Source organism: Aphelocoma coerulescens, chromosome 1A (genome assembly GCF_041296385.1).
Source record: "Aphelocoma coerulescens isolate FSJ_1873_10779 chromosome 1A, UR_Acoe_1.0, whole genome shotgun sequence".
Taxonomy (NCBI): domain Eukaryota; kingdom Metazoa; phylum Chordata; class Aves; order Passeriformes; family Corvidae; genus Aphelocoma; species Aphelocoma coerulescens.
Window position 1 is genome coordinate 57,311,724 of NC_091014.1, and position 27,905 is coordinate 57,339,628.

At 44.2% G+C, this 27,905-nt stretch overlaps 1 protein-coding gene and 1 long non-coding RNA gene across 3 annotated transcripts in view; one reads left to right on the forward strand and one right to left on the reverse strand.

Annotated features, from left to right (window-relative positions):
• Positions 1–8,909: 8,909 nt before the first annotated feature.
• LOC138104726 (uncharacterized) lies at positions 8,910–14,115 on the reverse strand. Of its 2 annotated transcripts, none has more exons than XR_011148236.1 (3): positions 14,047–14,115; positions 12,548–12,796; positions 8,910–9,109 (listed from the first exon to the last, which is right to left on the reverse strand). It is a non-coding gene; the product is annotated as an uncharacterized lncRNA (long non-coding RNA). The 2 variants fall into 2 exon arrangements; XR_011148237.1 differs by lacking the exon at positions 8,910–9,109 and adding an exon at positions 9,435–9,596.
• A 172-nt stretch (positions 14,116–14,287) lies between these two features.
• The window catches only part of NUAK1 (NUAK family kinase 1), a 47,170-nt gene continuing 33,552 nt past the window's right edge, over positions 14,288–27,905 (forward strand). Inside the window, exon 1 of the mRNA XM_069002955.1 lies at positions 14,288–14,629. Within this exon, the coding sequence (XP_068859056.1) occupies positions 14,330–14,629 (300 nt within the window). The 5' untranslated portion in view covers positions 14,288–14,329. The remainder of the gene's footprint in view (positions 14,630–27,905) is intronic.

Below are 27,905 nucleotides of genomic sequence, written 5' to 3' on the forward strand. Positions count from 1 at the left end.
CCAACTAAATAGGTCAGGTTGCCAGCATGAGGCTATTTAGACAGAGATAGCAGGAATGGTGATCAGATATGCAAAGCTTTTGAGATGTAGATTTAAATTCCCCTGGTCAATGGCTCCAGATGTTCTCTAATGTAGCAGGGCACAATTTTTTCCAAAGTAATCCTGATTTCTCCTCCAGGTTTCACTGACCATAAACTTTTCATGAGTACCCTTAACATGAAGCACAGAAGTCTTCAAACTAACACCTGTTGCATCTATTTTTATCAGCTGTGGGACTGATCAGTTCTACAGGGGATTCAAGAATAAAACATATTTAGTAACCACAAAGGTTTTCTATTAACTTTATGTTTCTTTTCCTTTCAAAACTTGGGACTATAGAGCCTATATGTGCCACCTGCTGCTGTTCCTATTTGACATAAACCTCTCTTTGTTTTGCTCCTTTAAACTCAGTGCCAAGATTCTGCTCATGCTTGTGCCCTTGTAGATCCAAAATAACTCCCTGGGTACTAATGGTGCCATTCCAGGCTCTGTCTAGGGTAACTGAGAATAGGAGCTGGCCTTTGTCGATTCAAATTTACCCTCGATGCAACTTCATTGAGGGTGAAGGAGCTGCCACGAGGGTATTTTGGCCTCACTGCCCCGTGACGCTGAGTGCTTCCTGCAGGCAGCAAATGGAGTGCTGTCCAGCCAAACGTGGTGAGTGCAGCAGGTCACATACCTCTCTCATAAAGCTCTGGAGCTAAACTGGGTCAGTGGAGGCATGACAGTCCACACCAGCTACAGAGGGGCTTGTGTTGTTTACGTGAAGCAAGAAAAACATGTGCGAACGCATCCATCCAAATCTGTAACTGGAACTGACAGAGGCGAGGGGAGTTCCCCGCTCCACTCTCTCATCAGATATCCTCGGTAATAACCCCTGACAGAGAAAGCCTCTTCCTGGGCAGCTGCGGATTTAATTCTGGTCTTTGTCCAGCCCAAGCAGCTCAGATCTCTAAAGGAGTGGATTTTCTATACAATAGAGGTGGGATGCACCGAAGCGTGAGGAGGAGGCGGGATACCAGGTGTCTATGAATGAGCTAACCAGGAGCCTGAAATGCCTCTGTAGCCCTCCCCTGCCCCTTGTTCTGCCCTTGGACTGTAACACGGAGCAGCACAATGAATCAGTATTAGCCCTGGTGCAGCTGCGAGAGGTCAGGCCCTGCACTTTTGTACCGGCATCTTTAATTTAGGCTCCTCAGGGACTAATTTTTAAACTGAGAAGAGGGCTAATGCTCGAGCTATCAGGGGAAATTACATCAGTTGGTGAGAGGACAGGCTTTTAGGAAAGACAGCTTGTACTTTAACCTCTCCTGCCACACCCTCGGTGTGATGCTTAGGTAGCCTTTTCTGCCTCGGTCTCTTTTAAGCAGCCTGTATAAAGTCAACAATGCAGATCTGTTCACCTATTCTTCCACGGATCTTCAGAAATGCGAAAGATAAAAAACTTAAAGGAATTGCTTTTGGTGGCACTCAGAGCAAAGTTAAATCCAGAGACAAAAAGTCTGACACTAAAAGAGGCAGGGGTAGATGTGTGCTTTTGCTAACTGCATCATAGGGAGAGTTCAGATTATCTTAATTCTGGTCTACACTCCTGACTGCTAAATATTAAGCCCTTTACTTTGGCTCTGATGCTCTGCAACGCTGCCTGCAACCTGGACTCTACTATTTTGTACCTAGTTTTACTCACAACTCATGTTTTTAACTGCAAGCTGTTTCTCCAGGGAAAATAAGGTTATCCAGTCAACCCACAAGGAAGAGAAGGGATGCCTCATGCACATGAAACAGGACCCCTCTGTCTCCAGTCTTTGAGCAATTAACAAGCAGCATTAATGAACTGTGGGGGGCAGCCCTTCCTGGCTGGAATGGTGGTGGTTGCAACAGTGGCAGGAGGGAAATGCTGGTGAAGGCAACATGGCGATCATTAGCAACAGGACTGGGATATGCACTGGGGAAAAGCATTCACTTTAAGGAGCAGGTACTGGATGTGGGCACTGAACACCTGGTTGCCTTTTGTTTGAGACTATGCAAATCTGCAGTACATGTAAAAAATCAGAGGAACAGCACCTGCAGAAAAAGTGCAGTAGGCTAGGAAAGGAAACAGGCTATGAAAGTTGTCAGCCACCATCTGCGCTGAAAAGCAAAAATACAATTTTTCACCACTTATATAAATTAGTATTATTCCTACCAAAGTGGAATTACACTGGCATAAAAACAAAGAAAAGGGAGTTCTCATAAAGAACAGCAGTCCCTGGACTAAATCCATTGCTGGTGTAAACAAATGCATTCCATAGACCTCAAAGGATCATGCCTGCTTGTACACACAGTGAATTTGGTTCATTTTCCCCAGAGGCCTTTTTCCATTTTAAGTGTAGTGTGCATGCAGATGGCCAGAGCTGCAATGGGGTGTCCAGCTTTGTACTGTAACAGGCAGCTTGACTTCAGCTTGAACGTAGTGCTGTGCTCTGCTGTGATTATATTTTTAAAGTTATGGGAACAATATTTCAACTCCTCGTGAACTTTGACTTTTAGATCCTCAAGCATCAAGATAAACATCAAAGGGCTTTTAATATTGATGGCTAGTGTTGACAGGATCCCTACTATAGCTGTTCAAGCAATGTGAGCTTGCATATGTACATACAGACAGGTATGTAGATATTACCAAACACATTTTTATGTTTAGATATATATTATATAAATTTTATATAGTGAAACATATTATGTATATGTTTATGCACATTCATATATGCATGGATTTGGTATATCATGGACACACATGCACAAATGCAAAGAGTTATTAATGATTATAATAATCCCTCAGAAATTAAGACTCTCCCATGTGTTTTGCCTCAATTTATCTATGTGCCCTCAGGATCAATCTAGCCTTCTTTTCAGGAGTGCTGAATAGCCACTGCTCCTGAACACAGGCAGCCATGCATAATCACCTCCTCTGAAAACCACACTGAGTTCTCACAAGCCTGCTTATGATGGGTCCTGGTCTGTTGGTGCTTCTCTTCAAATAAAAATATTCCCATTATTTGTCTGCAGTATCATACTGGAGGATGAGTCCAACAACCATACCAGCAGCTGCTGCTTTTGAAATGGAGCTGTGCGAAGTTTCACCTCAGGTCCCTTTCATCTTTGCCTGTCCTGCTAAGAAATGTATCTTTGAAAACATATCTCTGTCATTAGGAATGCTGAGTCCTTCTGCTGCTTTTCCAAACAGCGGCACCTCAGACATCTCTGGCTGTGTTGCAAGTTTGCAGGCAGGCAAACAGAACGGCCACTAAGCACCTGCTTTTTTTAATTACAGAAGCAATAGCTGGTACAGAAGGAGGTGGCCTTTTATTCCTGCTGGGGCTCTTTTCACTTGGGCAGCCCCCATGAAGGGCAGAGATACCTTTGGTCCCTGCCATTCCTAGAGGTAGAAGGGAGCTAATGCTGCTGTGGCACTGCAAAAGGTCAGTGGTGAACACAAGCCTCAGTGTCCTGCTTTTTGGCCAGAAAATGAGTAGGGATCATTGGCCGAGACCTAATGATACCTACAGCTGATGAATGCAGCAATTAAAGGAGGACATGATAGCTGAGAGGAGAATTACACCATGTGCCTTTCTAAGGGCTAATCACAACAGCCACAAAGGTTTTGCTCCTGCATTCAAACCTACTTAAATCCATTTTACATGGATGTAGCCTGATGGTCTGGTTCCAGGAGCAGTACTTTTAGTCTTTCCACGAGTTGGATTTGTGGGTTCAAAAATAACCTGTGAGCAGGACAATGCCAGTGGCTTGGGCTCCTAAGACAGATGCTTCTTTGCTCCTGAGAACCGTGCTGGGAACCAGGTATTACAAGGGACATCCCAGGCAATCCCTTTGCCTGGAAGTCTCTTTGTAGCGGGGGTGAGCGTGAGCAACCAAGCTGTTACAGGCCTCGCTCCATCATAAGAAGACTCAAGGCAAAGGAACCCTCCTTGAGTAGCAACCCTGAAGGTAGAGCAGCAACAATTTATGTGTATGAAAGAGTTTTCACTGATCACTTATCACTGGCAAAGGGCAATTTTACACCAGGAGTCTTTCATGGCACCAGGAATCAGCCCCCATCTTTATTTGTGATCATACACCTTTCATAGCTGTTCGAATCCGATTTATAAATTCGCACAATTTTTTTTTTCAGAAGAAAAGTAAATTCTGCTAAAAAAGACATTACATGATCTTGCCTACCACTGATTCTTGATACCATTTCCCAGTGAAAAAAACTGTCGAAGAGAGACCTGTCTCTCACTCTGTGCCTGTAGCACTCCTAATACATCCCAGTCCTGGTTTTCACAGCTCAAGACATCTGCTCACCCACACAAAAACCAGATAAGCATTAAGGTTTTGTCACTCTTCTCCTGACAGCTTTGAGTGCAAGATATCTGATACTGTCTTCACCCACACTCTGGTCAGCTTCAGAGAGGACAATCTCAATTTACATCCAGGTTTACAGACCAAAAATCATATTTACCACTTACAAGACTGTAAAGTAGTTGGAAAATGTTGCTGTGAGGCACTGCTGAGGCTGGTTTTGCAGACAGGTTTTTCCCAGTGATGCTCAACCACTTGGTGGTGCTACAGAAAGGGTCTGATTCTCTTTCTAAAGCAAAGCAGATTTCTTCTCTTTCATCAGCAGTAACCAGAGATCACATTAGATAAAGCTGTGGCTAGAAGCACCTTTCTTCCTTTCTCTTTTCTCATTTGAGTATCGTCATTGCAGTGGTCAGGTTGAAATCTTAGAAATCTAGCTATTGTGTTTCTCCACAGAATGTGTGTGTAAAGTTACAACCTCAGCCAATTCATTTCCCTCCGTTGGACATTTGATCTACATATTTCCAATGGAGCTGAAAACTGGAGGAGAAGTGGTGCCCTGGGAGAATTCACCCATTTAAAAATGAATGTGCCCCACACTACGCTTGCTTTTCTTGATGATCCAGCTCTAATTTTTCTTTTTCTCTGTCACTACCACTGGCAGGAATCAAGCAGATTCAAGAACTCACACCTCAGTTACACAGAGCAGAGGATGTGTGCCACTTGGTGCAAAACCAATGAGATCTGGGCAATGACACCCCTTCGTCTCTTTGGAATACCCCAGGCATACTTTAAGGTGCCCGCTTGTACACAGGGATGAAAGGTGAAACCCTTCTTTTTTATGAAGCCAGGGCAGAAAGGTGATGAAAACCCTAAGGGAGCAAAGTTATTGAGGTTCATGTCTAGGTCCTAAGGGAGGAAATGTCCTCAATAAGCCTGCTGCATCTGTCCCAACAAGTGAAAGCGGGCTGGGGACTGAGGGAAGGGAACAGAAGGATGAGACAGAAGACTTCAGACAGTATCATGATGAGGGGGCATGCATATGAAGGGAGAAGATTAGTAATTTCCAGCTGTTTTGCAGCAGCATCTGGTTTATTCTAGGCAGCGTAACTGGTGTCATCTTCATAAACTTCAGTGCTGGCAAAGGCTCCTGTGTGTGGAGCCCTCATGGAGATTAGTACAAGCTGAGGTAAAGTGAGAAGGATTTGGTCTTTCTAAAGCAATGGTAAGTATGCAGAGGTCATGTTGCTCCTCTTATTAAATTTGAGTACTTTTTTCATCTCAGTAACAGACCTTCAAATGTGTGCTTTGAAAATAACTGTCCTGTTCCATTAAAAATAAATCTCTTTCTTCCTTATAACACAATTAGTGTCAGCAAAGCATTCTGCAGATCCAGGAAGATTTATTTCTGCATAATTCTTGGGAGGCAAGAAAGAGTATTCTAGTTCTTTAGGAGAGATAAGGAGACACTAGTTTAAAAGTGTTTTTAGGCCCTGGGCCAGATTTTCTGATTGGCCATAGAACATGAACAAGATGGACGCATCTCCTCAAACCTCTGTGGACTTGCTGGGGAGGGTGGCTCTTTCCTGCAGCTAACATTGCCCAAAATGTTGTGTGCTTTGCATTGGCACAGGCAAGCTGATGGCATCAATGTGTTGTCTTGCTTCTCCCTGGGGGGTTGGGACTGTATCTTAAGGTCTGTGTTGTCTTTTTGGGGTTGTTGGACTGTGACTGTCTGTGGTTTCAGTGCAGGCTGGAAAAACCTGGGAGTGGCTGTCACATGGACCAGCTACCATCAGCTCCAAAGAAAATGACCTGTCAGCATAGCAAAAACACATTCTCCCACCCTTAAAGCCCTCCACCCCGGGCCTGACACTCACCTTGCTGTGGGCCCAGCAACGAGGACAGTGCTGGAGTCAGAGGGGCTGTCACTGTCCTCTTGGATGACAGTGCACGAAGAGATGGCATCCTCTGCCCCCCTATGCCCACTATGGGGATTTTAGAAATTTGCAATTCCCTTTATGCTGCGTGAGAAGCACAAAGGAAACACAGAGAGTCACAAAACCTTCCCTCTCATGATTCCCTAGCCAGCAAAATGAAATTTGCACGCATAATGAGGCTTTGATCAAATTTGTCACTTAGCCAATTTGCTATTGATTTAAAGAGTCCTCTCTGCTAGCAAACAGGCATAAAGAATGGGATTTTAAAAAGATCTAATAGAAAATTATATTTGGTTCTTGGGCATCTATACACAAACAGATTCATTTTCCATTTAATTGCTCTTTGTAGTTTGCTGCCTGAGAATTCTGGGTATGTCTTTTTCCTGTGAAAGTCATGCTGGATTGTTGGTACACATCCTAAAGCCATAATATTCTGTTTACATCTTTCTAATCACTTGCCATAAAATTATTATATTGCCATTAACATTTTTTTATTATTTGACCTAATTTTTTCACAAGTCATAGAAAACACTATTTTTTAAAGCCAGGAAGTGGCTGCAGACAAATGAAAAGTAAGCAAAATAAAGCTAAAGGAAACTGGCAGTCTCTGTGCTGAATCTGTTTTCTAATTTAGTATTGTTTTGACTTTGACAAATTAATGATCAGTGAAGGAAAAATACAGCCAGTCTTACAGCTATGAATTCCAGTATTTCAGTGGGAATTTAAAGGGAGGCGGGGAGGAGGAGATGATTTCTCCATGTAAGGTTGTATCCCTACCATTGAGCCTGTGGCAAGGGTGCAGAGTTGTCCCTATTCCTCTAAAGGGAAAAGCACTGCCTTTTGCCTTTTTAATTCAGTCCTTGCTCCCCTTTGTCTGTGGAGGGCAAGGAGGTTACCACCCAGCCTGCAGCATCTGTGGGCAAAGAGGGAATAGAGAGCCATGTTGTCATCTATTCCCTACAGATTTGTCTCCCAACAGGAGTCAGGTGGCACACAGTCCCCATTTGTCCACTCGATTTGAACTGCATACACACACTGCCAAGGGAAGTGATGCATGTTATCAGTCAAATATAACAAATGCTGCTCTGTCTGATGGGGTACATTGTATATCTATCATAACATGGTAATGTCTTGGGGTCCATTTCTGGTAACTGGGCAGGATTTGCTGTCATTATCCCTGATATCTGCCAGTCAGTGACAGTCTTGGGGAAAGGCTTGTTCAGGTGTATTCAAAGGTATGAACATCTGGTAACTCACTGGTGTCACCTGCAACGTGACTTTTAGCAAAGCATCTTGCACTTAATCTTCTTCACTCTAAAAATTATCTATATTTAAGAAAAACAGAGATACTTATATCTATGTCTTTTTTGCTTCCTATATTATTAGAACAGCTTTAACCTTATATTTCCAAGAAGACGGGTTACACATCAAATAGCGTCATGAAAAGAGCGATACAATCTAGACACAGATCCACAGACCTCCACATGAAAACAAAAATCTTGTGCAAAACATACTTTTGGTTTGCTTCATCACAGGCGTCAGTGCAATGAACGCCACACAAAAGCCACAACTAAGGCTAATACCTCTCTCCTTGTAGGATCTACCCAGTGGCTGTGATATCTCCATTCGATCGGACTGGGCAGGAAATCCCAGCGTCCTGGAGGGATGTATCTGCCCCATCTCATCCGTGAGTCATGCAGGATGAAGGGGTCACAATGGCAAAAGTTCATGCTTCCCCATTATGTTCCCACACAAACATCTCCGAGCGAAGGCCCTGAGGCGCGCAGCTCCCCGGCACAGCCCCCAGCAGGATGACGCCTGTTCCATCACCGCCTCAGCTGCATTTCACTCCCCCCTCTCTGCCCCAGCTGCCTTCCAGTCCCAAACCAACCCGTGGCTGCACAGCTCCACCCTTTTCCGCCACAACCCACAAGCACCACTGAACACCACCTGTGTTTACAGGATAAGGGCCTGTGGTTTCACCCCAAAACCCAACAAAAAGACACCTCGCTTGCCTGCACTGTTGCACTGGCAAGTTGGGGCTGGAGGAATTGAGAGATGGTGGCTGGGGCTGACCACTCGTGGTGATGGTTTGGAAGAGCTGGTGTGTGTAAGCTACGCCGAGAGCAGTCATTCCTGGTGTGTGAGCTGGCGGTGGGCAAAACGGGCTGGGTGCAGATCTGGCTGCCTGCACACGGCCTAACAGGCTGATGGCAGAAAGCGATGCCCTCAGTCAGTCTCTCAAAATAAGAGCAAAAAACCAGAAATGACGGAAGGGACGGAACTGAAGGCAAAGAAGGGAAGTGATGACACAACAAGAGCACGCTGCTGAGTGACTCAGCTACATTTTAAATGTCTTTTTTTGCAGTTTGCATTGTTGGAATGCACAACCCACTGACCACGACCCAACACAATTCTCTGCTCACAGTGTTGCAACTTGCATGAGAGTTTTAATCCTGAAAGGATTAATGTGCAGGGGTAGGGAGGGAGCTGGTAATTTGGATTGCATCGCTAATATATTTAATGCAATTAATATAAAGTAACACAGTAAACACACCATCACAGAGTTCTACTGAAAGAACGTCTAAACTGAATGAGAAATAGGAAAGCAACAGAAGGCGGCACTGTGTGTGCTCAATCCTTCTCGAAGCTGTGCAACAGAAAAGATGCTGAGCCTCAAGTGCTACATTTCAGTTTTGTCTCCTCTGCAGTTCAGGTTGTTTCATCTCACTTCTCTGGTTTTGAGGGTCCCAGTGCAGCAATAACAGTGGGGAGTTTTGAGGAAATGTTGACTGTAAAAAAGCAGATTTTTCTATGGATAAAATAATGTGATATAAGCATACAGGTACACATGTGCACATGTAAATGAATTTTCAGATCTGGAGATGTAAATTGAGCAGGTGACTGCTATCCTCTGTGCTATGAATATCCCCATAAAACATATCAAGCAGAAGAAGAAATTAACAGTATTACAGGTAAAAATTATAACACATTAATTGTATAAATTCTTAGTGAAAGCCACAGAAGCAAAAGCTTGAGGCTTGGAAATGGAATTTTAAAAGATATTTTACAGACATACAGCTCCTCTCCTATTCAAAGTCTTATAGTCTTATGAAGGACCCCAATTTCAATTCCAGAGTATTCTCCAAAAAGGTATTACAAGTATTCCTCAGTTCTTCACTGCTCATAAAGCTCTATACTGGGTCTGGGATCCAGACTGAGAGGGCTTAATTTCACTTAAGTCTTTATTTTTCCTATTGCATGGACATCTCAAGAGTCCTAGAAGCAATCAAAGAACAAGAGGAGACACATGAATTTAGATGGAATTTTCTAACCTCTGAATCTGGGCCCTGTCAGTGATCATTACTTGACTAAAGTATTGTTTTAATAGTGAACTGACATCTCTGGATGCAGACGAGACACACCTCAAAAGACCACTACTTGTCAAGGCAAGGTTTTTTATATGGCTCACTACAGAGAAAATCAGCATTACAGTCTTAATCCTGAACTTTCTTGACTCCTGCAATTTTCATAAAGCATGCAATTACAAGGATTGGATGTGATCTGCCAGGGCAGATAATATACAGATACCTGCCCCAGCAACCAGATGGATGCCAGCTGTCTCTGCCAGTACTGCTTTCTAAAGGATAATCCCTATCCTCGAGTGGAACACATTAACAAGCTTTCACTTTATCAGACCAAAAAGCTGTCTCTCAGCAGGTACTTAACACAGAAGAGACAGCTCCATTGAGAGAATGTCCTCCAGTTTTGCCTGCCAGCATCTTCCAATGATTTGAAAGTCATGTCATCTTTAGATTTGCAGTCTGGACAGTGCTGAACACTTAAGCTTGGTCCAGCAAATGCATACACCTACACTTAGCTTGATCATCAATCATGACCAGACAAAGCAACTCAAATGACTTAAAGAACTATGGTTATGTTTTTCTCCACCTACAGACTATGGAACTCAGCAGAGAGAACTGCAACCTAAGGCAGCAGCATATTAGTATTCAATGGACACATGTCCATTGCATCCAGGAATCCCTTCAGTACTCACTTCTCCCCTTTCCTCTATCTTACACTGTAGGGAACAGTCAAGGAACATATTCCACCTCTTCAACAGCCCCCTGGAAGCCAATCACTGCTAAACAATTCACTGAATGCTGAAGAACAAAAAGTCTCAGTACAGATGATACCGTCTCACCAAGTCAAGTTGCAATATGCATAATCCTTGCACAGAGAGTACCTGGCCTCAGTTTGTAAATTAAGTATTTTAGCAAGTATTTTTGAGATCTGGTTTTGTTTTGTTTTTATTTCGCTCAATACATGGAATGAATTAACATCAGCTCTATGAAACTCATGTCTCATTACAGAAGCTGTCAATTCTTTGACGAGCCCTAAATATTTGACTGATTTCTATTAAGTGAGTGGGCTTTTTTATCCTGGGTGTCTCTATGCCAGATAACAAATAAGTTGTGCTGTTTTGAAAGTTCATGGCAAAATTAATCCTAAAAATGCACTGCATTTTATAATAATTTTTTACTGCTCACGTTACAATCTTTTAAGATTATTTTCCAACCCACACCGGTTTTAGGAAGGTAAGCCTACTGAAATCAATGGTTTTTTGTCGTTACAGTGATTATCTGTATAGTTTAGATTTGGTACAACATATCCTCCAATACTGTTTTGCAAATTAGAGCCTAATCCTATTTCCTTTGAAGCTGGCTAGCAGAAGTCTGATGGTTTCAATGGGAGGATAATTCCTTTTTGTGAATAAAGAAAAGCAGTTACGTAAAATAATACTGTCAGAAATGAAGAATATCCTAGTGGTGCCTATAAACTCAAAGAACTGAAATTCTCACCAAATGTTTATCTCAGAAACAATGAAACACTACATGTTTTACATGGACTTGCTAAAAATTGAAAGGAAATATCTATGTATGTTGGTGATACATTCAAACATATGTATACTTCTATACTTTTTTCAATTATCATTGCTATTCCATATGAGCACAGAAAGTTTCTTTTGTCCAGTTTTAAATTACATACTTGATTTGCTTAATGGCCACTGGCTTCACATTTAAGAGCATGGAAATTTAAAAGGAAATGTGGTATTTCTAATGCTACATACTACCTGTGCTTATTCCATTACAAAATTGGCAGTTTCAATTTTGGAGTTTCTGGTATTTTCTTATGCTATCTCTCCAATCACAGTATATAGCGATGATTTATGACATATTTCCTTGGAACTGATGATTTCCATGAAAATGATGATGTATGCTTCCAAGCAGCTAAAAGGGAACGCTCTTGGGGATATTAACAATGCTCATGTGTACGACATAATGAAACCTGTTTTCATCACGGGCATTCATGCTTCTCTTCTATTCAAGGGGCATAAAGGACCTGAATACAGGCTATACTGAGTTTCAGCCTGAAGGGAGCTTCCAGGCTGTCTGACAACCACAGCTGGACACTTCCCTGCTGCCTCTGGGGGGCCCGAGCCAGTCCTGAGCTGCTCCTGCAGCACGGTCAACTGGCACAGGTCAGAACAGGACCCGGGCTACTCTCCTCTTTGGTGGGACTACGGCTTGCACTGGACATGCAAAACCACCAGGCAGTTGTCACTGTCATCTTGACAGACTGCTGCACCCCTGGCACGCTGCAAGACTGAGACTGATTTAATCTATTTTAAGTGAAGCTGTGCAGAGGTGAACACATGCCAGGAAAATTTTTCACTTCTCCCAGCAGTCAAAGGCACCCTTCATGTTTCCTGTGTCACCAGCCCCTCTCCTAGGTCCCTCCTGCCTCTTGGTGCTGCTGCATTCCCATCCCTGTGCCAGTCCTCACTTGCAGCAGGTCTGTCCCGCATTCCTTCACATGGACGTCTCTTGAGGCATCCCCTCAAGTGTGAGAAGAGCTACATAAGTGGGTTTCAAACTGGGGGCATGGAAGGCAGCCAGGGCAGTAGCAGATGTCCCTCTGTCCCTCTCCTGCATGTTCAGGTAGCCTAGGCATTGCTTTACTCTGTGCCAGCTGGGGGGAATGCAGTAGCACTTCAGAGCATTAAAATAAAACAACAAAAACATCCAAGCTACAAATGTCATTTTACTTCTTACAAAGAGAAGGCCACAGAATTTTTGTCCCTTCCACATTTAAGATAAAGGAAGGGGCTTTTAGGTGTGCTTTATTTTATTTTTTTTCTTATAGTAACAGAGTGAAGCTTCCCTTACCTTTTCTGCTTTGGAATAGCCACTTTGTGGTGCACTCTGTGAAAGAGATGTTAAATTTCAGGCTCCCAGGCTTACACCCAATATCAGGCTTCCAAAGATCAAGAAGCCAGCACAGGAGATGTTTCTTCTGACTGCTGCAGGATTCTTGCTGTCTTCTTCGACCCTTGTGGCATGGTGCTGGCTCCTGCTGGGAACAGGGTACTGCACTAGGCAGACTTGCCGTGGGCCAGCTGGACACTTCTGCTGATCCTAAAATTAAGGCATAGTAATGTAATTACAGAAAAGCTTCCGTTTTCAAGTTCAAGTCAGAGAAGCTAAGGCTGCAACCTCAGGACAGAGTGTTCACAGTCTCAGGAAAAAGCCTTGCAGAAGTCCAGCTTTACACACAGGCCCAGTGAGTTAGAGGAACCAGATGAGAATCCTCGCCAAAGCTGGTGCCTGGCTATCACCCTATCACCTTGACACTCCAGAGTTAGTTACCTTTGACAGACCTGAGCCTTTGTAGGAGCCAGCCAGAGAAACTGTCTGACCACATGGATCAGCTATGCTAACACTCCCCCAGCGAACCAGAGGGATGGGGCTATCGACTCCTGAAATTCTGTGCCTTGATATTGCTGTGACCACAAAGCGGAACCCAAGATTTCAAAAAGTCTGTGTGTTATCCTTGCAGAGCAGGCAATCCCAGCTGTAACTTGCCCCTTAAGAACAGTCAGCAGGGGAGAGATGCTGAACCAGGGCTCTCACTTGAAAGTTGTTGTGTTGGTCCAGAAAACTGGCCATAGTGGAGCATGCCAGAAGGATTCCACCCCATGCACATTTCCCATTTCTGCTACAAGAGACCATCTGCCTTCTCTGGTCATGCACTTGGGGATGGCTTCTTTTCTAAAGAGAACATCCGATTCGTCTTAACCTTGGCAACAATTTGTATGTCTGTACTGGTTTAAGTTTTCAAGCTGTCTTTGTGAAAGAAATAACCCTTACTTTAAAATGAAGAAATCGTAAAACTGATGCATTCTTTGTATTTCAAAGATCCCGAAAGCAGACACGAGGTGTTCCTCAACTCTTGGCGCAGATTTGCAAGTCAACCACAACAGGCTGGGCCCAGGAAGGTTTCTCACCGGCAAAAACCTGGAGCAGGCGAACAGCGCCTGCCCATGCCAAGGACAGGCGGCACCTGGGTGTGCCTGAGTTTTTCTGCCAGTTCCACCAACATGGAAACCGTACAGGAAACCCTCGCCCGCTTGGTGAATGGGGAAAATTAGATGTTTTCTGGAAAAACTTTCCAGACCTAAATTTGGTGCAGGCTCGCTCAAGCCCCTGCCCGCTGTCTCTGCAGGTGCACACTCCAGACCCGCGGGGCCGGTGCCGGTGCTCCGCCTCACCTCAGCCCGGCCCCGGGGGGCGCAGGGGCTCAGTCCGGGGCCGCGGCGGCCCGGGGCTCGGCCCCGCTGAGGCGCCTTCCCGCGGGCCGGGAGAGCCGCCGCGAAACCCCCACCTACCCGGCGCACAAAGCAGGGCCCGCAGCAGCGCGCCCCGCCTGCAGCTGCCGCCCCCGCCCGACCCGCGGCTTTCGGGGCGGGCCGGGCCGGGCGGAGGGGCCGCCCCACGCCGGTGCCGCCGCCGGGGCGGGCGGCGGGGAAGGGGCGGAGAGCGGGGGCGCCGCCGCCGCCGCCCCCCGGCCCGCCCCGCCCGCCGCGCCCCGTGGTGCCGGCGCGGGCGCGGGGCCGAGGCAGAGGCGGCGAGGCCGGCGGGGCGCTCACACCGCGCCCGCCGCCGCCGGGTATGGAGGGCGCCGAGGCGGCCGCCCACGGCAGCAGCAGCAGCCCCAGCCCCGCGCAGCCCCGCTGCTCCTCCTGCGGCCCCGGCCCGCCCGGCGGCGAGGCGGCAGCGGCAGCGGCGGCCATGGAGGAGCCGGTCGGGGCGGCTCTGTCCCCGGAGGAAACGGCGGCGAGGAAGCAGCAGGGGGTGAAACGGCATCACCACAAGCACAACCTGAAGCATCGCTACGAGCTGCAGGAGACCTTGGGCAAAGGCACCTATGGCAAAGTCAAGCGGGCCATCGAGAGGTTCTCTGGCAGAGTGGTAAGGTTGGCGGAGCGGCTTCTCTCTGCCTCTTTATTTTATATATACAGGTATATATAAGATCAGATTCCAACGCCGATTTCGTGTCGCAGGCGGCCGGGTGCATCCCCTCAGGAGCCTCGTCCTGTGCGGGGCTGGCGGGTTGTGGAGAGGCGGGTGGCTGGCGTGGCCGGCAGCCCGCGGGACCCGCTCAGCATCCCACCCGTGCCTGCGGTCCGGGGCTTTGTTCAGAGTGCCAGCCCTGCAGAGAGACTTCCATCTGGGAGAAGTGGTGGAGGTACTCTAGTAGCACATTGCTACATTTTGAAGGGATGTGTTATTATTGGAAAAATAGGGTGGCTTATTGTTTTTGTTCTGTTTTTTTTACATGCGGGTCTACTGTGAATAGTTGTTTTTTTTTCCCCAGTGGAAATACACGTTTTGGAGAAACCTGTCACATCCCCTGGCTAACCAACGCTGCTTGCAAAGTACTGTCAGAAGGGAAAGCGTTTGCTTCTCTGGTTAAAAATGCCGTGATTCGGTCATACTTTTGTGACCTGAACTTTGCTGACACCTAAAAAAATTGCAGGGACTGCAACCCACCCCATTGGTTTTTACGATCCATTTCACTGCTCAGTGGTGCCGGCTGGCTCGAGACTTGAAGCAGCCCGGGGGTTATCCAGCAATAACTCAGCTTCAGCATTTCCTCACTGGTGCAGCGCTCCAGCCGGGCGCAGAAATGCAATTGAAGCAGTGTACACGTTAGTCAGAATTATTGTCATTTTTCCTTCCCAGAAATATGTAACTATCCACAGAGGGCAGGCAAATGAGAGGCAGGCGTTGTTGTGTTAGAGATTGCTCAGAGAAATAGGTGGTTTTCTACAGAGGTCTTCGCCCTGAAGTAGACTAATTGAGTTTTCACTAGACTTCATCTAAAAGCAAAGCATTTCCCTAGTGGTATTGCATTTATCTTTCCCTTTCGGTTGCTGAGGAGCTCAACACACACCCAGAGGCAGAAGGATCTGTAAAACAGAAAATGAAATTTCAGATGCTATGACTTTAATAAGGAACACTTAACTTTGCAACTGAATATTTTTGTGTCGACAGTGAAAATGAGAGTTTCAGCCAAGTTGTAGAGTCATATCATATATGCTTTCAGTTTATTAGCTCATTTGGAGGCTGGCTAAAGAGAAACCAGAGATGGACATCTCTGCATATGCTCACTCTAAGTCTGTGATTTTTAAAGTTTGCTGTCTTGGCTGTTTTACAACTTCAGGCTAACAAAAGCTTCAGGGCTATATTATATGCTAACTATTATTTTTAAAGTAGATTAGTTTTGAGTTGCATTATAAAATGTAGTAAATAAGCAAATAAATTGAAAACATCTTTTTTCAAGGAGTTGAGAAATTAACAAAAAAAAGGTGACAGTAATGTACCATGAGATTTGGCTTTGGAAGGAGTCCTCACAGAGGAAAGGATGCACAGTAGATGTGTGTCTCATCTAACTTAACAACACACTAGGTCTTCCCATATTTTGCTAAGTGTCAAGCTATTCAGCTGCACAGCTAAAGGATACTTTGATGATATGGTCTGAACTGAATTTATATGGCTAATGCCATCTAGAAATGGAGAGAGCGAAAATCAGAATGCCTATGCAATTTTAAATGCAGTAAAAATGTAACATTCGCTGTATCAGCTGGTATGTAGAAGCTGAACAAGTCCTTACCAGAGTGTGAGTTTTTTACTGGAGTAATGCAAGCCTTGGCATGTGGCACTTCATAATTATTAACTAGTCTGCAGGCAAGTTCTGGTGTAACGTGTCTATTTGAACTGTAACATCTGTGAGTGTATGTAAAATATCCACAGTTTGTCTGCTTGCAGAATAAAAGCTAGTTGTCAGGAATCCAGCCAGATCTCGGTGAATGGCAAACACTTCTTGTTTTCTGACAGTTCCCTTGTCTGGCTGTTACAGTGAACACTGATTGCTTTCTGTGGGCGAGATAAGAGAACCGACAGGATGACTGATCAGAGAGGGGCAGTTTTCCTTTGTTTTTTCCACCTCTCTTTCTCTTCTCAGTTCTTATTAGTGGGCAGTGTTTGCATCATCGGTGAGCAGGTTGGACCAGATGCTGCCGTGTCCAGCAGGGGATGCACAGAGCAGGGAATGTGGCCGGCACTGTCTGTTGCACCACGTCCAATGCCAATCCTATTGCAGCCGGCAGCGAGAGTCCCAAGGTTGCTGTAGTCCAGGCTGTTTGCTTCCTATTCTGCTACTGGTTTAGCTGATCATCTCTTTCTTTACTCAGTGGTAAGCAGGTATTTGAAGCTGTATGGTAACAGATTGCAAAGCTGGACCATGTGTTCCCATTCATCAGTCTTGTTCAAGCAATTCTCCTGTTTGGCCTTTCCACTTATCTTGTCTGTCAAGAATTTCTTTAGCTGTATGGCATTTAATAAAGAGATTTGCGTGATTAGCCAGGCTTTTAATGTGAAGCACAAACTTTGGATTTGTCATCATCTGTATAAATAGAGCTCAGAAATGAAATAAACTGGCAGGTTTGGGTAAATAAAGTAAAACCAAGGTGAGAGGACAGTTCAACGCAAAGTACAGATATGCTTTAATCCTGTGCCATTGGAAATCAATAGCAGGATTTCTGTTGACTTGAATGAAAGCAGTATTTGGCACATGTTAGCAGGTTACAGGTTTATTCAAATAGTTATTCCTCTTAACTTTAAATTTATTGTCTTTCCTTATAATGCAGTGGAACGTGATCATAAAGTTTCCTGCCATAAAGCTCCGGGGTAGATTGTATGATACATTTGGTTTGTTATTGGAAACAACTTATGTGAATTTGTACAGTAGTTACCACAGTGACTACAAACAGTATTGCATGCTGCATGGAGCAGTTAAAATGTTGCCCAGTATATGATGTGTGAGGTGCCTAATTTTGCCAGCAAGGTTTCTTCATTAGTACTGTCTCAGTATACACAGTTGTAACTTACGACATTTTAAATTAAAACACCTGTTAGCAAGTGTAAGGATGAAGAGATGATATCTCAAGCCTGTGAAGTAACACTCATGTTGATGTTTCTGTGGGTGTTTTTTCCACTTGTCATCTTGCACATGTTAAAGCAAAGAACGGAACTTTTGTTCGTGTTATGTATTCAGTGTTTGTTAGCCAAGAAATCCACAGTTACGCTTATTTCAGGCTTATTTAAGGTGTGTGTTAACCACCTCTGGCTGATTCTGTGCATGGTGCATGAAGATGGTAAATGCTGCTGGATTCTTCTTTGAGTAAATGATTCCACTGGAGTAAATACTCACTAGAATGCAAATTTAAATTACAGATAGGCGTTTTCTGTTTGTTGTTTGCAAAAGCCAGGAAGTTTGTCTTCCTTTCTCTCCTTAGGCTGCACTTGGGAGGTGATGGGGAGTAGTTGCAGGAGCCTGCCTCTCCTCCACCTTCATCTCCCTCTTCTGCCTGAGCCACGACATCGTTTCTTCCTCCTCACCAGCAGGTGGAGGAAGCACTATTCTCCTCCAGCCGTTCCTTCAGAAAGTTAATTATTTTGGGAATTGATGACAAGCAGCAGCCCAACATGAAGAACAGGCACGTGGTGCATATTTGGACAGGCATGTTATGTGTGGTGGCTGCTGTGTGTTATTTATCTCAGGCATAATAAGTGCACGTAGAAGGATGTTGCCAAATGAAATTGGTTTCTGAATCAAAATCTTGTGAAAAACCCTCAAACTTTAAAGCAATCAGTCTTTTTATTTACAACTGCAGTGCAAATCTTTGCTTTGAAACAGGTCTGCTTCTTGATGAGTTTGAAGGGTTGCACAGGGTCTTTGAAACCTGGACCTGCAACAGATTACACAAAAGGAGGACCTTTACTTTGCTGATTGTATTTCTCCATATCATGACAAAATCAAAACGTGAATACCAACAACGACAGCTCTGTCATGTCAGTAATTAAGGCCTTGTTGGCCACACAACCATTTGTTTGTTTGCGGTGTGGTTTTTAAGGGTTCCTTTTAACAGAATAAAAGTGTGCTTGTGGGTCACTGAGGGCAGTGAAAACCAGGTGGAATTTTTGTTCCGGTTCTCTCACCTGTGCTGCTGATATCACAGAAGATGCCAGTATCCCTCTGATGCATGTGAATTCTTTTATCTTTATTGCTATATTTCCATTTTTTCCCCTGAAAACTTCTTCAGTTAGCACTTGGGTCACTGCTTCATATTGATTTTTATCTTGATTGCTTAGTGTGCATCTTCTGCAGGGTAATGTCCAAATCTGACACAGAACTGTTTATTTCTTTTGAGGTTCTTTGTTGCTCTCACTAAGATATCTTCCTTTGCTGCAGACACAGGTATAAGTATCTACACAGCGTTGCTGTGATGTGAAGTGTCTGTACAGTACTTTGCACAGCAGGTTCCTGATTCGTGAATGTGGCTTCCACAGTTCTGATAATACAGTCGAATTATAGTGACAATAGCTTGTATTGCTACCCTTTCTTTTTACATGGGAAAGGGAAAACTTGCCAATTAAAGCTAAAATCATCGTACGTTTCAGCTGGTTTTGAGTGCACAACCTAATGCCTGATTCGTCCAGACACTTAGAGTACGTAACATCGGGGTCCTATGGATGACACCCTCTTCCTGCAGAGCTCAGTCTGTCCTGCCTCCTGGCCTCTCTCTTTAGGCAGGGCTTTTGTCCCTGTGTGACATCCAGCTTCGGTCTCCATTCCTGGCCCTTTTGTACTCTGCTGCCTCCTGCTTTGTTGTGTGTGCCAGCGCGGTGACCCGCGCAGGGCGGGCAGCTTTGCTCCCTGCTTCCAAGCTGGCAGCTGCCAGCAGGATCTGTGCAGCCTGTGGAGGCTGCTGCAGGCACCTCTCCTGCCATGCTACACTTACCTGGGGTCAGGGGCTCCTCAGGGCAAAAGAGATTCTTGCAAAATGTATCACCTAAATCTTAGGCATGTATGTATGTATGTATTTATTTATTTATTTAAGGTGTTCAAACTGAGTTCCTTTAGGGACTTGTAATGTGACTAAATCTGGACAGTGTTTTCATGGTGCTGAAGGCGTGTCAGTGAAACTTGGGTCATCCTCTGCGTGCATGGAAATTCTAGGTCTGGAATGAACAGAAGTTGGAAAGAGTATATGGACTTGAAAATAGTTTTGCTGTTAATTTGTTATGTGTTCCACCTTTAACTATGAGGTGTTCTGAGATTGTGGTTTTAAAAAAAAAAAAGAAAAAAAAGTAACAAACAGAGAAAAACCCACTGGAATTATTCTAATGTAATTCACAGTGAATATTGGGGGCTTATTACCATAGGACTTACTACCTGGTTGTATCAAATTGCTACAGTCTTCATATAAACACTTAGATAATTGAAATGCCAAAGAAGACCTTAACATTAAGGGCTGCAGACAGAAATAACTGATTACAGCATGAAGGTCATCAGGAGAAAGGCACTAGAACAGTTTTCTGCACTGAGAATTTTTGTTGGAGAAGCACATTTGTTCAGGGGAGTATGGGTCAGTGGTATGAAAGTCTGGATTAATGACTAGCCAGTAAGGGGTTATCTGAATACGTTAGTTTGTCAAATCTTTTACCAAATTAAACAACAGCATGTTCTTTGAGCTTTGAGTGAACATCGTGATATTCTTTCAATGATGTTGCACTTTTTTACAGGTGAAGAAATAAAAAATTTCCAAGAGACTGTCGCCTTCCCCCCTCCCCCCCCCCCCCCCCCGCATTGGATTGAAGAATTTTGGGCAGATAATTAACTTCCCTGTGTCTCAATGTATTCCTTTCTGAACGGTTAATATAGGAAAGTTACTAATGAACAGGGCACATTTTGGCTTGATACATACCTAGTGTGATTCCCTCTACATGCGAAATTTCACAACAGAATTTGAGCCAATGCTTTTAATGCTGCTTTCAGCTAAAAACACTATAAAATACCTAAGTGCTTTTACAAATGGTTTCACAGCACCATGTGCTAGAGAACACAAGAGAATGGAAATTGCTTGTACAAAATCTTTCATTAGATATTGCTAAAATGTACTGCATTTTTTAGTGGCATGTGTTCTAAAAATTATTATTATTTTTTTAGGAACCACAATGTGGATTTGCCATGTGGAGACAATTATTGTATATATTGTGGTTTGGGGTCATACATGTTGAATAAAACCGTGTGGAATGTGCAGTTCTTTTGAACAATTGTTTATTCTTTACAGAACTGTGACTGTAGTTAGTCTGTGTTTTGTCTGGTAAATAAGTAACTAGAGAGTCTTTGCTGGAGTGAGGAATTGGGAGGAGGCACACGGTGGCCACAACAGTGCCAAGGAAGGATGATGAATGCTCTACATATATCAGCCTTGAACACCAGCAGGTGAAGGAGTGTACAACCATGGTTATCCAAGTGTAGAGCATGTGGGACACGTTTCCAAAACCTGCATACCAGGCATTTGGAAATTGGTTGATGACCTTTGATTTGACATGGGCATCTGCCTGGTTCTAGTCTCTGCCTCCTGTACCATGCTTAGGTACTCGCTATCTACATGAACTGGGATGCTGACACCAAAGCACCTCCTCTTGCTGTGCAGCCATGCTCCTCTCAATAGGACACTGTTCCCCTTACTGTTGTCTTGTCTGCTTTCCTGTACAAAGCGGGACCAAACAATGTTTTCTGCCACAGCTCTGAATGATCCGCTGAAGCCAGAGGTGCAGGTCTGCCTCCAGGCTTGGGGTGGGATAGGAGCTCACAGCATGGGTAACTAAAGCCAGTGGTAGCTCCTCTGTGTGCTGGCCAGAGCCTCAGCAAGTCCTGACCTGGATAAGGCTGGAGGCTTCAGCCAGTGCCCAGCTCGGGTGTTCTGTGTTGATGGTTTGCATGCCACCAGTGATGGGCACATTGGCATGGGCATCTCTGACCTACAGAGAATGTTCTTTTTGCCTCCTCCATAAGTCAGGATTTTTCCCTAAATTGCCCAGGTGTGCACCAGACACGTTATAGAAAAACCTCTTGTCATTAGCACTGATGGGTCGATGTACTTAGGATAGTTGATATGTCAGAGGAAATGTCTCAGATGAAAAGGTCTCCAACTAAATATGTAAATGATATTTGTCAGCGTTTCCCTCAAATATCTTCCAGCAGATGTGAGTACCATGTGTGTCCATTTAATAAACTAAACTCAAAATAATTTCCACTTTGCTAGATATATGGGGAATAGCTGGGGAGGGCGGGGAGCGAACTACAAAGCAAGGTAAAAACTGCATATGTGTGTTGTTATATTTGATGACCAATTCATTAAAGCCATAAGTGTATCCAGGCTTTCAATAGTGTTCTCCTGCTGTTGCTTCCTGTACTCCCTGGCTACAAAATCAGTCTCTGTGGCTCTCATTTGTCTTACCCACATGAAAGACTTCAAGCATCTGCAAGTTATGATTTGAGAAGTATCTGCTTTTAAACAGAATATATTTATCACCGTGTCTTCACAGGCAGCATAGTACGTTGTATAAATTAGGGGATCCTAGACCTTTGAACACTGGGAGGCTGGGTGAGGTACTCCGTGTGCATACTGTGTCTGGCCATACCCATCAAACATCCTGGACCCACACCAAAAATGCCAGATGTTCAGTCGACGTGGAGGCCCTCCTGTAACCTTTGCTGTGTGCTGCAAAGCGTGGAGGGGGCAAGCTTGTAGCCATCCTTTGCTCTTCTATTGTTCTTGACTCTTACTTGAGCTCAGTAATTTCTATGTTTTGAACTATAGACCATGGGCCAATCCTCAATTCAGTCTGTTAAACTATTGCATGGTATAAGCTCATTATGTCCCTCAGCTCTCCAAAGATGGATGGGACTTGCTTAGCTCTGATGGTTTGTGAGCCATTAGTCCTTAAAGCTGCCACTGATCCATGATGTGATGGAAGTCCTGGGTCTTGCTCAAGTATGGATTTTTCCAGGCTCTGTCCTTACCAGTGTAGGAGATAATAAAATATTTTAATGGGTGGTTCCTTTCACTTGAAAAAAACCCAGTCAGAGAGCAGCTGTGGGACAAGGGATTGGCATGGCTGGCATGTGTGAAACCATCCCAGCCAGTTGTAGATGAATGCAAAAATCACAAAATAAATGCAGATCTTGTTTTTTATAAGTGTTAAGAAGACAGCTGAGGTTGCTGAGTTTAACATGCACCTAATGTAACTTAATTTCTGGCTTCCTTCTTAGCCTTCCCTTCTCACTGTCAGCATGTCCCACTTCACCTCACCATGCCTTCAGCATGGTGCCCAAGAGCCCTTGCTGTTGGGTCCCTGGGATGCCAGCCTGGTGAATGAGAAGGTCTGCTGCACCTTGTGTGGGGCTGGCTGCCTCTGTGACGAAGCATCAGTGCCCGGCAGCCTATGCTTCTCCTGTTGCCTTGCCTTCCTGGGGAACGTTGTCCTGTGGTGATCCCAGAGCCCCTCGGCTACTCTGGCGCAGCAGCCGCATGTGGGACAACTTAAGGCTGGAGCAGTGTCTTTGTTCTGAGGTCTGGTGGCTTGAGGGACTTGCAATTATCCTAATGTCTGGCTGGGCCATGGAGCTGAGTCAGCGTGTTTGGCCTTGTGCAGCACTGCCTCAGAATAATGACACTAGTTAAGGGACATTAGGCTTAAAAAAAAAAAATATTGTTTCTGTGAAAAAATACCAAGTTCAGGGACTAAATTTAGCTATTCCTGGGTAGATCAGAAGAATTGGGGTCCTGCTGTTGATGGAGATCTCAAAGCCTTCATATCATGTTTCCTGTACACAATAAGGCATTTGATCTCTGCTGATATTTCTAGTCTCTATTAAATGCCTGATGGTAAAAGATATCTCCCTTTATTTGAGGTACAAGTGTTATTTTAAAAATGAGTGTGAATATTTTTTTAATCACAAAAGACAGCAATGAGGGTTGGGTAGAAATACCTTTTTGAGCTGTGTGGTAACTAAATAAATGTTCCTTTATGTTAAACGGTGTTTTGCTGTTGACACAGAAAGGTTAAATCCTTTGCACACAAGTCTGACAGGGGAAGACAGCAAAGCATTTGTTAAAGAAACAGCTTCCAAGGCACGTGTTCAGAGCTGTCACTTATTTGCATATTTTTGCTACTCTGCACAAATCAAGAATTACGGCTTCCCCAGCAGAGTGCAGCTCAGGCAGGAGGAGCGAAGGCGCCTGGAGATACCTGGGGACACCTGGCCTAGAGGATTCAGCAGGGCAGAGCTGCAGGCTGTTGTTTTGGTGTGAAGAAATAAAATAGCCTTTGGGAGGAGGAGAGGGGAGAGTGCAACCTTCCCTTCTGGTGCACGCTCTAATGCCATGTGGCCTGGAACCTGGAAAATTCCTGTAAATACCTGCTGGAGGCAATGCAGGCTTAGCTGACCTGTGTAGGGATGTAACTGAGAGACATTCACGTTGCCCTCTTGGGAAGATACATTTTTAATTAGGACTATACATGAGGAATAGCATCCTTCATGCTACTTCCTTTGTCATGTTTTTATTCTCTTCAGGGTGCCAAAATGAGGTGAAATAATTAAATGGTGATCTGTGGGTTTAAGCTCCAACTCCTGTAGGAGCCAGTTGTTACAGCTATGCTTTGGACATCCAGGAGGTGAGTGGTTTCCCTGAGGTTCATCCAGAAAGTCTGTGGTGGAGCCACGGGGAGAGCCGAGGCCGACCACAGCTCTAGCACTGTGCTGAGCCATTCCTTGTGTGGGTATAACCATCTTAGGAAAATTGCTCTTAAAATGAATGTCCTCTTCCATGGCTATAGTCATACTTTGCAGGGATGGTGCCAATTTTTCAAAAGCCCACCATCTTTTGTGCCTTGGAGACAGCTCACCACTATTGAGCACCACTTGATACAACTTGGTCACTGTTGTGTCAGCACAACCTGGGAGGAATGAGGGCCTTTACCTGGACTCTGCAGTGCATTTGCATCCAGGCCAGAGACTAGCCATCCTTTTCAATTACAGGGTTTTTTTCTGTGTACAGTTGGAGAGTTTTCTACCGGGCTCTCTGTTTCAGTAAAACAAAGTATTCTCCCATTCTGTCTGGCATTTTATTATGTAAATGCGGTCTAAGGAAACCTGTGATAGGCCTCGTTGTGGGTTTTGCATTGCTCACAAGGAATTCATCAGGGAGAAGGATTTCATGCTGTACTTCAACCTCCTTCAAGCCTTTCTTGGATGAAAGGAAAACTCTGCAACCGTGAATGTAACTGGTTATCATTATTGGATGTCATTACTCACTCACTCTGAGCATAAAACAAAAAAATTGCACCCCTGTTATGCATGTGGGTAAAATGCTGCTCTCCGTTGCATTAACACTTGTAAGCTGAAGAGTCGAGTTCGGCCCTTTGTTTCCATTGAAATATTTGTTTAACACAGGCAAGGACTAAACAATACACTTGAAAGCGATTTGTGTTATTGTCTGTAGAGCAGGGCTTGTATTTTATGAACTGGCTGATCATAAAGACAGCATAAATCATGTAAAGCATTCTCATTTGCTTTTTCTTTCTTTTTTTTTTTCTTTTTGCAGATGGGGCTTGTAGAGTAGAGTTGCAGTCAAATGTCTGCTCCAGGATATTTTAGTTGAACTGTGCGAGTCCATTAAACAAATGTAATGGATTTTTGGAAAGAAGTGCTGCGTGTTTCAAACCAAATGTTTTACATAGAGAACATCTGGTTAGTTCTGGGTGTTTGTATGTAGAGCACATCAGACAGCAGCCGTAGTGAGTTCAGCTGGGAGGTTGCCTGGGATGTAGTTGTAGGATACGACAGTTCAGTTGTTATGGGGAATAATTCCTATGAAGTATTGCCATAAACTGAATGTTTGGCACAAACAGCTATATCTTTGTTTTACTGCACACCCAAGTTATTCTTCTTATCTGCCCAGCAAAACTTTAAATGCTGTTTAAATAACCCAGTAAAAGCTGGCATCTCAGAGCTGTATTAAAGCATGCCTGAGGAAGGGAAATGAAGCTTGCTCTGTTTTCAGGGAAGCACTATGGATTTCTGCCATGGGCAATGCAGTGCGAGTGAGCGATGAATGCAACATGCGTGAATGGTTTGTGGGGTTGAGTTGGAAATGATCAATGTTCCACTGGTCTTGTGTGGCGTTGCTTTGAGCAATGTGAAAATGCAAAACCGATGAAATGCATGTAATTAGCCTGACATTAGAGTTTATTTGGGCTACTGGAAGAACTTCAACCTGGGTAAATTAATAAGTCTGCTTTGACTTCACAGCATTGGAAATAATATATTTCCAGGAAATGTAGGAAATACAGAAAAATGTCTTATTTGGGAGTTGGTTCTTAAATTATTTCTGCAGTTAAGCTGAGGAATGCATGGTTCAAATGAGATTAAAGTTGTAATTTCCAGAGTAGCAATGCAGCTTCCCCTTTCAGGATTGTTTAACTAAATGTTAAACAAAGTGGGTTAGGCAGTCTCTTGGTCCGGTCCCTGTGGACAGCAATGCACATTGTGCAGCACTGCTTTAATAGTCCTGCTTGGTCTGACATGATTTGTGGTATTTGCTGAGATGAGTTTCTGGACTGAGAAGCATGAGAGGGAATTGCTCCTCACTCTGAGGAAGGGGTTATGTCCAAGTCTGTGCGAAGGTCGTTGGCAGGGTGAAGTGGGAAGCCTGGGCTGCTGTTGTTACACTACCCAACAGCTTAGCTTCTGGCAAGGGGATCCCAGAAACATGAGTTCTAACTCTCGCTTGTTCAACTGACTCCAGCCAAAACACGTGCCAAAAGAGGTGTTTGTGCGTGTTGAAGAAGGGGGCAACAGTCCTGGAGCTCGCAGGGTCTGGGGGAGTTCTTAGGCAAAAGCTTTCCATCCTGAAAAATAATTGCTTTGCGCTTTCTCCCCTCCAAAGCTAAGTTTCCTAACTACTTAGAACAACTGCCTGCAGTTGTGAACTCTTCTAGCAGGGGAAGCTGAAATTATGCATTTAAGGCTGCAGAATTGCTGGATCGCCAGCCACTTAATTGTAGGAAAGCGTAATTCATTCCTCACCCTCTCACATCCATTCTAAGCCCAACTGGCTGCAGGGAGCAAGAGTGTTCCTGTTCCTGTGTTACTCTCTCCACTGAGCCATTAGGGTGGCCCTGGTAATTTACTTTCAATAAATAGAAGGGAACAACAGGAGGTTCCTCTACCTTCAGGGGTATAAATATGTCTCAGAAATCAGAGACGGATGGGGAAGAAATCTTAGCAAACTCCTTTCCTCCCGCTGTAGTAATTCCACCACACTCAGTCATAAATTGTAAGACGGTCACTTCCCAGAAGGGACCATTAAATAGGTAATGTCCAGGCAGAACAATGTAACACTGAAGCAGTGTGTTAACAAAAACAAATTTAATATTGCAAAGTGATCTGTAAGCCCTGGAGCAAAATAATCTGGGTGAGGCTTTGATACATGATTGCCAATCTTTTTGTTTTCCGAGAGTATTTTTCCAGATAGGATGTGGGTTTATGGTTTGCTAGATTCCCACCAGGATGTGGTGTTTATATTTTAATCCACCTTAGATCAGTTCAGAAAAGTATACTAGATACAGGTGCTTCTGATAGTTCTGCATCATTAACCCTTCCATCTGTGCTGTTTAAACACATCTGTGCACCTTCATATAATTCCTGTGGCCCACCATCTTTGCACCATGAATCCTTGCTCATCAATGTTAATCCAAAAGACTAAAGTCTGTAAGTTCAGCTTTAAAATTCTCTCCAGACTTCAAAATTCCATTCTGTTAATTAGGAATTTGAGGTGGTCAAACAGTATGGTGTTGGGTTTTAATGAGCATTGTGGTGCATGAAAGTACAGACATTTATTTTTAAAAAGATTCTTCCCAAGTTTTCCTTGTGCTATTGTAATTCTCATGGTGAAATAGCACTTCCTTTTTTTCTCTGAAGGACTGCAGAACCAGAGAGCAAAATCAAAAGATCCACACAATACCAGCTGACTTCACATTTGTGGTGGAAGAGGCATTGTAAAGATGTGCAAAGGTCTCAGTGGTTCTGAGGTTTCTCTGAATTTACAGAAGCTTCAATGAAAAAGAGAGAATAAGCCGAGTTACATTTATTTATCCACAGCTTTCTCAGGCAGAACGTACCAATGAATGAAAATGTGCTGCGAGGTGGCTTCTTGGGAAAAAACTGGTTCTAAGAGTTCAAACAGTGTCTAACCCTCTTCCTTGTTTAATGTGAATTACAGCCTTGCACTGATGTAGTACCTTTCGCCTAAACCTGTAAAATCAC